Source organism: Falco rusticolus, chromosome Z, assembly GCF_015220075.1.
Source record: "Falco rusticolus isolate bFalRus1 chromosome Z, bFalRus1.pri, whole genome shotgun sequence".
Classification (NCBI taxonomy): Eukaryota; Metazoa; Chordata; class Aves; order Falconiformes; family Falconidae; genus Falco; species Falco rusticolus.
In genome coordinates this window covers 23,244,741-23,257,002 of record NC_051210.1, presented here as the reverse complement: position 1 = coordinate 23,257,002, position 12,262 = coordinate 23,244,741, and the positions used below count along the sequence as shown (strand labels likewise).

The 12,262-nt window shown below is 40.0% G+C and overlaps 1 protein-coding gene across 4 annotated transcripts in view; it reads right to left on the bottom strand.

Annotated features, from left to right (window-relative positions):
* MCC (MCC regulator of WNT signaling pathway) overlaps positions 1 to 12,262 on the bottom strand; it is a 229,532-nt gene that overhangs the window by 164,381 nt on the left and 52,889 nt on the right. The window contains exon 1 of one of the 4 annotated variants that reach the window (XM_037374457.1): positions 4,285 to 4,900. The exons of the other annotated variants lie outside the window; for them this stretch is intronic. Coding sequence (XP_037230354.1) covers positions 4,285 to 4,341 — 57 coding nt within the window. The 5' untranslated portion in view covers positions 4,342 to 4,900. Of the gene's footprint in view, positions 1 to 4,284; positions 4,901 to 12,262 lie in introns of those variants that run through there. 4 annotated transcript variants of the gene reach the window in all.

Sequence of the window (12,262 nt, the reverse complement as noted above, 5' to 3'; positions counted from 1 at the left end):
CTGATTCCACCACAAAATCTCTTAGGCACAGTTTTACCATCAGCAAATTCACAAGGCTCACTTTAATGAAAATTATATCTGAGAACATAATTTAGCTCTTAATCCAAAGATATAATTTAGCCCTTAAGTATACAACTGAGAAAAACATCATAAACCTCAGTACTTCTATTTCCTTCATGTTCCTACAGTACTAATTTAAACTGTCTCAGAATTAGGCATGGGCATTAACTGCTGACCACATTCAACCCAGTAAGCGTACTAGGTCAGACCACAGATCTCCCTACCTAAGCACACCATCTCAACAATAGGTGGCCAGGGGAGTGTATAAGAAGCTATTATGTAGTCATACCTTCCCAGAATGCTGAGGCTTAAAGCTAGGTAGTGTCTTTGAATTTAGAAGAAGAAAAAAATATAGATGAGACAATCCAGCTCCTTCTAGATAAACACCTCTTTCTGCAAAAAACCCTGAATGAATATTTACAAAGCATGTAAATTCCAATTTAAAGTTTCATTTTTAACTAAGTAAAAAACAGTCTGTAACTGCAGTTTCTGTGCACTGAACTGTTTACCTGTACATGTTTTCAGTAAAGCCAGTTTTAAAGCCATGATGTTGGCTTTAAAAAATATGCCTTGTGATTCAATTAAAGTTTTACAGTATTGTATGACTAAAACTCAAAGGGATCCAAAGGGCACTTACCTAATTTGGGTGTCATGTATTGCATACAAATTACATCCTTCCTTGACCAAGACTTAAAAAGCAAAGTCTAAAAATCACGTTAAGCCGTAACATTTACAGGTGAAAGCTCATTTCACAATAGTTGAACTGAGCTTGGTTGGACACTGTTACTTATTTACACAGGTACCAAAGGCTGTTGTACATTCTTGTGCAGTTCAGCAACAGTCATCTGCAAATTCCATATATTTTAATTTGCCTGTCATATATTAAAAAAAACCCCCAAATCTAACATTACCACCAAGAAAACCCTGCTGTGTAAGAACAATGCTTCTTATACCTCCCCATGCAGTTACAACACACTGGATCTACCATGCGAAGAGCACATTGGCTAATCCTTCTTCGAAAAGAAGAGCAAGTTGAAGGGAGAGAGCACCAGAAGAAATAGGGCAGTATGTATTGATACATGTATCATCAATAAACAACACCTTGAACTCTGGAGCCAGGGAACCACAGAGCTTGATTTTTGTAGAAGTCTGACTGACCTATGACACAAATCTGTTTTCTTTTTCTGCCTTCTGCATGACCTTTGGATGGGGGTAGGAGGAGTAAATAAAGCCTATTAAGATCTCTGTTTACCTGGACAAAAGTTTAGGAAGAGCAAATATCAATCACACATAAGTTTCTGCAATCACACCATGTCTTGAAAAAAGAGATGCCTTAATTTTTGCCTGTTTCCCAAAGAGAGTTGTAAATCTCAAGTAGAAAGTTTCAACACAAATGGAACGCGTTGCAGTAATTTCATTTTCTATTTTGTCTAATGTATCCATTCAAGAATGCATTTATTGTATCTTCAGGGCTTTGTAGTTTTCATGTTTCTTTTAAATAACAGTGGTTTCATGCCTGGAGCTCCATGTACTGAGATAAAGAGATCAAGGCACCTACACCAAAACCCACTGTGCATCATGATGAAATCACAAAATCACAGAATGGGTTGGGTTGGAAGGGACCTCAAAGATCATCCCGTTCCAGCCCCCCTGCCATGGGCAGGGACACCTTCCACCAGACCAGGTTGCTCAAAGCCCCATCCAACCTGGCCTTCAACACTTCCAGGGATGGGGCATCCACAACTGCTTTGGGAAACCTGTTCCAGTGCCTCAACACTCTCATAATGAAGAGTTTCTTCCTTATATGTAAACTAAATCTACCCTTTTTTAAGCCATTACCCCTTGTCCCGTCACTACATACCCCTGTAAAAAGTCTGTTATATTTGCCACTCAGGCATAGACACTGGTAGCATCCCACTGTAATGTGAAAAATCGAGCTGACTGTAGAGATAGAGGTGCAGGTGAAAACACACTAAGACAGCAGTCATTTAATCAAATTCCTTTTGCAGCCAGTTCCAAATTTTTCCATTGTTTAAATGAACACCATTTGATCAAAAATAAACATGGCATACAGAAGATGCAGCCAGAAAGGAAGGAAAAACGGGAGAGCAAGACAAAGAGGTGAGAAACAGATAGATAAAACATAGGCACAGCCTCTACCCAGGGCTCTCTATCTTCAGTCACAGCAAGCAAAACGGTGCTGGACACCAATAGGAAAAGGCTAATATGAGCATACAAATTACAGGGAGTTAGTTGAGTAATTAACAGTAAGTGGTGAGTAACTAACTGCATCTCAGAGTACTTGCATATCTGCTCCCCTATGGCAAGTGGAATATGATGCTCCTGTAAGGCCCCCATGTTTCATTCAGAACAGACTGTTTCATCCAAAAGCATCACTGAAGCTCACCTGGCCCTCTGAGTGGCTCAGGCTAAAGCACGTTCACACAAGCAGCTCAGATGACAACAACGAAGACCAGCAGCAAAAAAATGATGATTAGTAGCTGGGGAAAGCTGGGAGTGTAAGATCTTCCCTGGTGTGCCTGTAGCCGGAATGGGGCCTATTTCTAACTCACTTGTAGTGCCAGAGTACAAATGTGAATTCAGCATTAAAATAAGTTTGTTGGAAAAATCAAACAAAAACCCCTGCAAAAATGTTGCACAGTGCATAGTCACAGACTTCTTTTAATATTTCCCATTTTAAAATATCAGAAGGAAAAGGTATTTCTTACAACAAAATTCTTGCTTTGTGGATGTGTGAAGTAAACTTCAACAAACTTCAAGGTAGCGGTGCTACCAGTCAGTACTGCCTGCTCCAAACAGCAACACAAGTATCAGATCCCTGCAACACTCCATAGTTCACGTGATCCTGCACAGTCTCAAAAATTAAATGTTGAGGGAATAGAAAGCAGTGATCAGTGGGCCATCAATACAACCGCTGCCAGCAACACTGTAGTGGACTCCTAGCAAAAGTAACCTGGGCTTTTAGCTGAGTTTATGAACTTCACTTTTGCTGCATTGCCATTACACAGTTCATAAGCAATCATTTGAAAAAGTAACAGAGCTAATGAAATTGAAGTCTTTTGTACTTGAAGAAGGACACATACGAAATTTCTTTCACAAGAACAGCTCAGTCACAAACCTACTGTTCCTTTTGCAAGGCAGCGTACTGCACTTGCTGAGGTCTCACACATATACTCAGCTTCTCCCTACACTGTTGTCCCCCTCCCTAGCCAACCGATTTATTTTCTATTCTCTTTACTCGGTACAATTAACTCCAGAAATTAAGACTTTCATTCTGTCAATCATGTCCTATCCAATATTCCTAAAAACTCAAACACATAAAGTAAACAAAGGGTATGTTACAGTAAAAGGTGTATCAAAGAAATGGGCAAAAGGGAAAGAGAAGCATTTCAGTTAAACTGGGACAATAGACTGCAGATTCAATTTTCTACAAAATGACCTTAATCAAATGCTTGGAATTTCATAGCATAACTAAATTAGTAGCTCTCAGTAAAGCCATAAGGATGATATGTCTAAGACATTTCAGTAACTGACAAAATACGTCACTTCTAAAATATTTATTAAGCATTTGCATAACATCTGATACAGCTTTAATTTCAGATTTATTAAAAACACCCACACAATTCATGTTATAAAAAAAACAGGCATACCCATAACTATAAGAAATAACAGCTTACTATGGTTTCCAATTGAAAAGCAGAAAGTTTCCCATGGCTTGTTTTCTTTTAGGCAAGGAAGGAAAGTAACCTAATTCATCTAACCTAAAGAAACAACATCACCTTGGTGAATTACAAGCAAACACAACTTCTGCCAATGTTGTTGTCTTACCAATAAATATTTGCCATCTTCCACTCACCCCACTTTCCTCCTAAATTAGTCACCATCTGCTTAATCTCCACTGAGATCTCCATATTTCACCTACTGCAAAGATGAATGTTGGGTATAAACATAGCTCTTGGGAGGCAAGGCAATCTCCGCTGCAGGATAACAGGAAAAATGTCTCTACATGGTTTACAATCGTTTGCTTTTCACCACTTATTCGGAGTAAAGCAGCAAAAAAGTTCAGGTCATTTCCTGACTGGCACAGCAAGTTATAGCAAGATACACATCCTATTAATTTTTAATTGCATTGCTTGTGGACTGAAAGCCCAAAAGGGGAGCGTTTCTTTTTAAAGCATAAAGAAGGGCACTGAAACTGCTTACCTCACTCAGCTCTGCAGGGGAGTCATTTCCATATTTCATAGCAACTCCAGAATTCATGATTAGACTTCTCAGGGCTTGATGATTTCTGCAGATTTTAATGCTTCAAAGCTTTGTTCAACTGATTCAATACTTTTTTCTCCAAATTTTTTCTGTGTTACACATTTTGCTCTAGACAGCCATTTTTATTCCACATTGATAGTTGAAATTAATGATGCAAGATCTTCTAAAAGAGCCAAACTGGTTTTGACTTCACAGACAATCCATTGCTGGGAGAGACTTGTTAATACTGTGAAGTGCTCAGAGAATGCAGGGAAGGAACTGCTTGCCAGGATCCCAGGGCTGTCTTAGTCCATCTGCAAGGCGTGCTTCATCTCTGCTGTCTGTTTTATGCTGCTCTTTTCCACAACTCTGTTTAAGGGCATCTCCCAATGCCGCCGAATGTACTCAGAAAAATTTGATAAGCTTCATGCAAATTCACAGAGAAATTAAAAGGAGAGGGCAGCTACAATCTTCAGTGTTCAGGGAGGCAGAAGGAAAAAGAGAAGAAAGCTCCCCTTCGCGAGACAAACCAATGCTGCACTTCACGCTAAAGTTTCCCCTGCCAGTGAGCCTGGAGTTTAAGTGGTTTATGATCAAACACAGCTGTCTTGCTGCTGGCTAAAGGGTGCATGGAAGGGGCGGTACTAAAAGGAGAGTGCAAGTGGGAGGGAGTAAGCTACAGCGAGTACATTTTGGAATTACAGGCATCTTTCCAGCTTTCTGCATACTAATTACTATACACAAAACTATAAAGTTAAGTAACAGGAAATGCCACCTGGATAACAACAAATTGGATTCCTATTTCCCTATTCCCATGTGCAATTAAGTACAGAGAGATGGGGGGCTTTAGGGGTGGGTGTTGCAATGATTTCAAAGGTCACAGTAAACCCAAAAGTACCATGAGAAAGCTGCAGATTTTATGTAACACACTGACATTTTACAAAGACTTTGGGGAGATGCTACTGGAAGAAGGGAAGAGAAAAACATTTCCTTTCAACATGCAGCTAATAATCTAGAAAAATCCTTAACAAGCTTTGTGGACACGCTGCACCCATTGCAGGAACCGACAGCCTCACTTCCCCTTTCCTCTATCCTCTAAAACATAGTGACAGCCCCACACACTTCATGATGCTGGATTTTGATGTACTTTTGGAGTTAGAAGTAGGAAATACCATACTCTGCAGCTGAAAGTTACCTGATCATGTTAATACAATATATTATTACATTACCAAATGAGTTCAGGAAAAAAATAAACATGAGAAAGAGGAATAAATGCTATACAAGCTGTGGCATAATTCTTGCACCCTGGCAAAAACATTTACATGGAAACAATGCTCTCCAAGAGCAACATTTGAAAAATCACCTTGTGGTATTTTTTCCCCCTCTGTTAATCACAGATTAATATCAGTATGCAGAGACAGGGATAATTCATCCAAATGGCAATACCGAAAGTGCATCAAGAAAAGAACCAAGATAAACATGTAAGTATCATTCTATGATACTAAAAAACAGCAGCACTTTCTGGGTCACTGCCCTTCCTCCATGCCCATCATCAGAACCGCAACTCTTCTCTGGCTAAGGGGAATGCCGCAGTCTCTTTACGAGACTTTTTACTTTCATCCTCCAGGTTTATTTTCCAGCCTTTCCTTTTTCTTTTCTGTATTTTTCCTGTTCTCCTGTTTGCTTTCTAGCAGTCTGGTTTTCTGGGGTTTCCCTTCCTCTTTTCATGCCCACCTTACACTGCCTCCATTCTTCATTATTTTCCTCCTTGAGAGCACTCTCCCTGTCTCACCTTTACATTCAGCCCTGTCTCTACGTTTAGTGCTTCTCTGTATATTCCTCCTTACTCATCTGCTTTGTTCCCGTCATGTTTCCATTTATCGCCCTTCAGATACCGGCAACGGGCTGCACTGCTCTCTGCTGGCGGGTGGCTGTTGTCTCAGCCACAGCAGAGCACCGTGCCACACTGGGCCACCTGTACTTTCCCCCTCCAGTGGGTAGGGAGGGATGTCAGGGAGGTGCAGAGTCCTCCAGGCTACAGACTGCAGTACGGAACAGCACATCCGCAGCAGTTCTGTACGCTTGATTTCCTGTGCGTTAAAATGGGATTAACAGTGGTTTATACACAGAAGAAAGGTACAGTATAATGACTTCCCTCATTTCTCATACATGAGAAAAAAACCCAACCTCAGTTCAAAAATTGCTGCAGCTGACACAGTATGTTTAAAAATGTTTTATCTTTCCCAAGTTATGCCTTCAGAAATGGGAGGGTGGAAAAGTTTTTGTATTTTTCACCACTACCCCTATCCACTTTTATAATTGGCTCTGATCCGATCTTTGTCCAATTCTGTCACATGTCTCACAGGTTCACTAACAGGGAATGAGTCTCAGAATTGCTTAAGAATAAAGTTCTAATTTTTTTCTTTTCTAAAGGAAAGGCTGTATTAATTATGGCTTCAACATACTGCATATCCCGTATTATATCTCTATACTGCTAAATACTTCCCAGCTGACTATAAACAGGCATTCAGACATTAAGTTTTTATTTGCTTTCCTCATTCACCATTGTTGTCCATTCCTGGCAGACTAACAATCAGGCAGATCAGAGGACATACAGATGCATCCAAGCATAATGGTGCAGGACAGTTGAGGATCTAAACTAGATCCAGTCCATACTGTACCCCATAAAAAAATGCTGCATGGGATTTTTTTCTGCCTCTTTCTTGCTCCATACAGTAACATGGTGGAAAAAGACAGAGATACTGACCAAAAATTAACAGCAGAATTCACAGTTTCAGATGTGCACAAAAACATGGGAGATACATGAAGGTACTTTCAGAATAAAGATTATTTAAAACTTAAATTTAAAATTTTAAAAATAATTGTAACTCATGCAAATTAATGAAACAGTTAAACCAAACTGATGAAAAATTATTTTACTTTAACCCCACTGACTTCCATTGCAATCTCTGCATGCCTGCACCGAGTGGTATGGAATTACACATTTCTTAGTTGGAAAGCATCAACTGTCACTTTTAACTAACCTGTGAGTACTGGTACTGCTTGTTTCAAAGTCTTTATAAACCTTGCAGGCATTTCTTTATTGTGGAGGGCTAGCTAAGACTAAATGTAATCATTCTTCTAAAATAGTTACTATTATATCACATTTTTTTTAAATACTTAGCAGCATCAAGAACATATTCTGAATAGCTGAAGATGTAGAACTTGTTCGTTTGTGAAATGTCGTATTATCTAGCATTACTCTGAGTCCATTTACTAACTGAATGAAAACATTACATCACAAAATTAAATTTCCAGATAGACCTGACCAATTGTCTCCAGGCAGTTTCACTGTTTTAAAATACATGTAAGCGATCTGATACAGCAGCAGGGTACTATGAACTCTGTTAAAGCTGGAGTGTATTTTCCTATTGGCTTGTGCCAAAGGCAACCTTCAAAGAAAACAAAGGAAAATCCCAAGTATGCCAATTTTGTGTTGCCAGGAAAAGAAAAAAGCACCCTGTCACCTAATGAGAGAGAGGTGCCTGTTGGACTCAGTCCCTCTCTGGCAGCTGACTGTTCATTCTCTTTTCTCCCAGACTAAGTTCCTTGCCTAGGATAGTGATGCTCCCTTGCCCTCAAACTTGTGCCTGTCTTCTTTTTTAGCCTCTATAGTCAGGGAGGGGGTCAGCATGGGAATGGGAAGAACTATCTCTTAACCTACATATACATAGATTTCTTAGCCCAAGAGGACACGGGTGTCAGTGCATGCTTCAGTATGTACTATGACACAAACAAGAACAGGGAAACAAGAAGCTGGATGAACCTGACTGTCACCAAGGCTTTCAGAAACAACATCCACTAAATGCTTTCTGTCAAGACAGAGACACTGGCCTGGGCTCCCACTCAGTCTCAGCACATTCTGATCAATTACTACTTTCTGTATCTCTAAAGCACTCGTGATGCATACAGCTTATAGCTAAGTACATTTGCACTGCCCAGATTCTTCCCAAGATGATTTCAGAATTATCCAGTAACAGCCATTACTGTGGCCAGTTTGCTGACCGTTGATCTAATAATCCTATGGCCACTCAATTCCATTTGTTTACTCTTACTAAACTGTAGTAAAAGAATCATTGACATGTACCCAAGATTCACTGAGGAGTCTACCATTTGATTGTATCTGAATAATCTTTCAGGAAGATTGACTGTATCTCTGGGTGTAAAAGGATTGTTTTGGGACAAGATACAACTCTCTTGCCCTTCTCCCCTTTACTTTTGAAACCGCCACAGAATATGGGAAAAATAGCACTGTAGCTATTTTACAAGGCTTCTCCCTTATGTCTTGGTAATTACAAAACTCTGTTTCTTAACTGTTATTGGAACAGGTGTGGCAATTGCCACACATGAATGTTCCTGCCTTGTATTGACAGATGCAGAGTGGAAATGACAGCATAAAAGCAATTATCTATTAAATATGTATGTATCACGTATTCTTCAGCACAGTGTGTAGCACTTTCTGAGAAGCAGTTTCACTCTGCATACAACATACACAATTAAGCTGATCACAATTCCAGGATGTATGAAATAGGCCTTCTTGGTTGGTTCTGTTTAGTTAGCTCTGTAATGGAAATGCAGCTAATTGATGTCCACTGAGCATTTAGTTCATATTTGTTTATTTCAGTATCATTTCTACAGTTAGGGCAGCACCCTGCACAACCCTATACACAAATAAATTACACCTTCAAACACTGCAAATCTGCTACACACTGTTTAAGGGCAACATGGTTTTGTTCTAACTGTGGCACACTGGTGTAGTGCCAAAGTCTAAATTTCCATGGACAAAACAGTAGCACTCAGAAGGTTAGCATGAAAGCTAAATTTGGAAGCAGAAATTCAAAACAGTAGTTGGATAATGTTTCCAGAAAATTCTTTATTCAATAGCTCTAATGCATTACAATTTAAAAGGGAGAGGCTGAAAGGGATGGTTAGGTTCTTCTTGATGCGGACTGTTCTAATTAATGCTAGTGAAGGTTATACACCTAGGTTTGAAAGGAAAAAATCCAACTCATTTGAAACAATTGCAAGTAACCTTATACTGAAGAATGAAGCACTCTATGAAGAAAACACAAGCAAACTTACCTTCTTTCCTTCAGTCACACCATCTTGATTAGTCTAAACCAGATAACATGTCTACAATAATATAATTTCCAAATAGCACTTCAATCAGCTACTCTCACCTGTTCACACTTCCTGAAATACTTAATCCACTTAAAAAGTCATGTCCTTGACCCAACCAGTCTCCTTGGGGAGTTCACATTTGATCCCTTTTTCCATCTTCCAGTATTTCATGCCATGAAGCTACTCACCAATCTGTCAAACAGCTCCTTTCATTTTCTGTCATTTAACCCAAAGCCATCACATTCATCCTGATTCCCTCTGACCCCCCCGAGCCTTAGCATCAGGTCAGGACAGGAAAAGGACCAGGAAGTCAATGTGTGCCTGTTATTCATGTCAGAGACTTGTCTGTCAGGACAACAGGGAGAGACAGTATCAATTTCTATGCTTCTTTCATGTTGCAGCCACCTAATTATCATGACTGTTCATTTGCTCCTTGCCTAAAAACACAAACCAGACCATTGTAGGCTACAATTCATGCCATCATACTTCCGGTTAGCTTCCCTTCATTGCCCAGCATTCCCGCAGTTCAGTAATGCATTCCTCCAGTTATTAGACACAAGGTAAATCCACTCATTTCACCGCCAGTCCCTACAATCTTGGAAGCCATTCTGATTTAGTGCATATATGCACTAAAATATGACCACTCTTAGTAAAATGCCTGTAGAATAATCCTACCTTTAATATACCTACCTTTTACTTTATCAGAACCTGTATTCCCTCATGTTTATCCCTCATGATTATGAACTGAATTTCTTTCCAAAATTCTCACTTGCACAAGAAACATTTGTCAGGACTCCCCTGATAAGTCTCTCCTATTTTTCCTGATCCCCAACAGTGAGATTTCCTTATTTACATTCTCTCTTAATTCCTAAACTTTCCTGGTTTTGTATCTTATACTTCACACATGTTTATTTCCAGTTCCAGTCCCCACTCTACAGCCATAATCTCATCTCTGCAAACATTCATCAACCCAATTCCCCAGCTTCCTGCTTCAATTTTACTCCTGAACTCTTCCAAGACAACTATGTGTGGTCATTCTGTAATTATTCTCCTTAATTATAATGTTTCTCTCCACTCTGACTTCCATTACCACTGGCACATGGAACACACAACTCCCCCACTTGGATCAGTGACCATGTAAGTGCCCACAGTGACACAAAGAAGGTGGAGGGATCCTGGCACCTGGCACACTTCACCCTCCACCTAGCCAAGCATCCCATTTCACCATCTATGGTCAAGATCTCTTACGAACATTTAACAGATGAACTGACAGATACCTTCTAAGTACATGTACATACGTACAAACACATATCTGTGTATATGCAGTGTGTGTGACTTATATATACTATCCATACTTACACAAAAAACTATACACATATAGATACACTCATATTATATACATGTATGTACACACACCTATCTTCATAAATGTACTTATATAGGTATGTATGTATAAGCATTTGAAAGTTTGTATTCACTGAAATGTTCCATTTGAAAGATTTTCAGTCAGATGAATTCTGGCAAATGCAAGGAGAGTGTCTGACAGATCCCTGCTTGAAGCTCTACATGGCTTTTTGGCTGGCATGAGCATTTAAATAACAAGAACATCAAATTCACTGACCACTTATGGGGTTTGGGAGCTTTATTTTGGCAGAAATTATAAGAAAAATTACTTCAAAAAATGGTGTGAACTGAAAAGATATATATAAAAACTCTGGTGAATCAAACCCCCTAGTTTTCAACCAGACCTATTTTACTATCAATAAATTTAAGATTATTTTAATTGAATTCCTACAGCCCTCATCTGAAGTTTATTTTACTTGCTGTCTCCTTTGGCTGCACAGTTTAGTGGCTGTTCATGAATATCAGCAAGTTAGTCTACAGATTTCCTCAACTCCCTAACCAGTTACTATCCACTAAGTATGAGTATTTCTTTATTTTCTTAAGGTCTGTGAGTTTTATTTTTCTTCTCTCCCTGGATAGTTAAACATAAAATCCAAGCTCTCAATTCTAACACGCTGTCTGGTTTGTTTTCTTGCCCTTCTAACTGCTTTGTCATGCACCTTTTAAATCTCCTCAGTGACCTTTTTCCTATACATCTTTCTACATTTAAGCTTCTCATCATAACCTGCAATGAAGACTGCCCTACCTCTGCTTCACCCATTTCTACTTCAGACTTCATATCTGTCAATTTCATTTCACATTGGGAAGGACAGCAAACAACACTGCTTCAGCATTAATGCACCCACAAGTCTATGGGGCAGGATGGGATCCACCCAAGGGTGCTGAGGGATCTGGTGGAGGAGCTCACCAAACCACTCTCCATCATTTACCAACAGTCCTGGCTAACCAGGGAGGTCCCAGAAGACTGGAGGTTAGCCAGTGTGATGCCCATCTACATGAAAGGTGGCAAGTAGGATCCAGGAAACTACAGGCCTGCCAGCCTGACCTCAGTGCCAAGGAAAATTATGAAACAGATCGTCGTAAGCACCATCACGCAGCATGTGCGGGACAACCAGGGGATCAGGCCCAGCCAGCAGGGGGTTATGACAGGCAGGTCCTGCTTAACTGATCTCCTTCTATGACAAGATGACCTGCCTAGTGGATGAGGGAAAGGCTGTGGGTGTTGTCTACCTGGACCTTAGTAAAGCCTTTCACACCATCTCCCACAACATTCTCCTGGAGGAACTGGCTGCTCATGGTAAGGATTTACCTTGCTGGGTACAAAGCTGGCTGGATGGCCGAGCCCAGAGAGTGG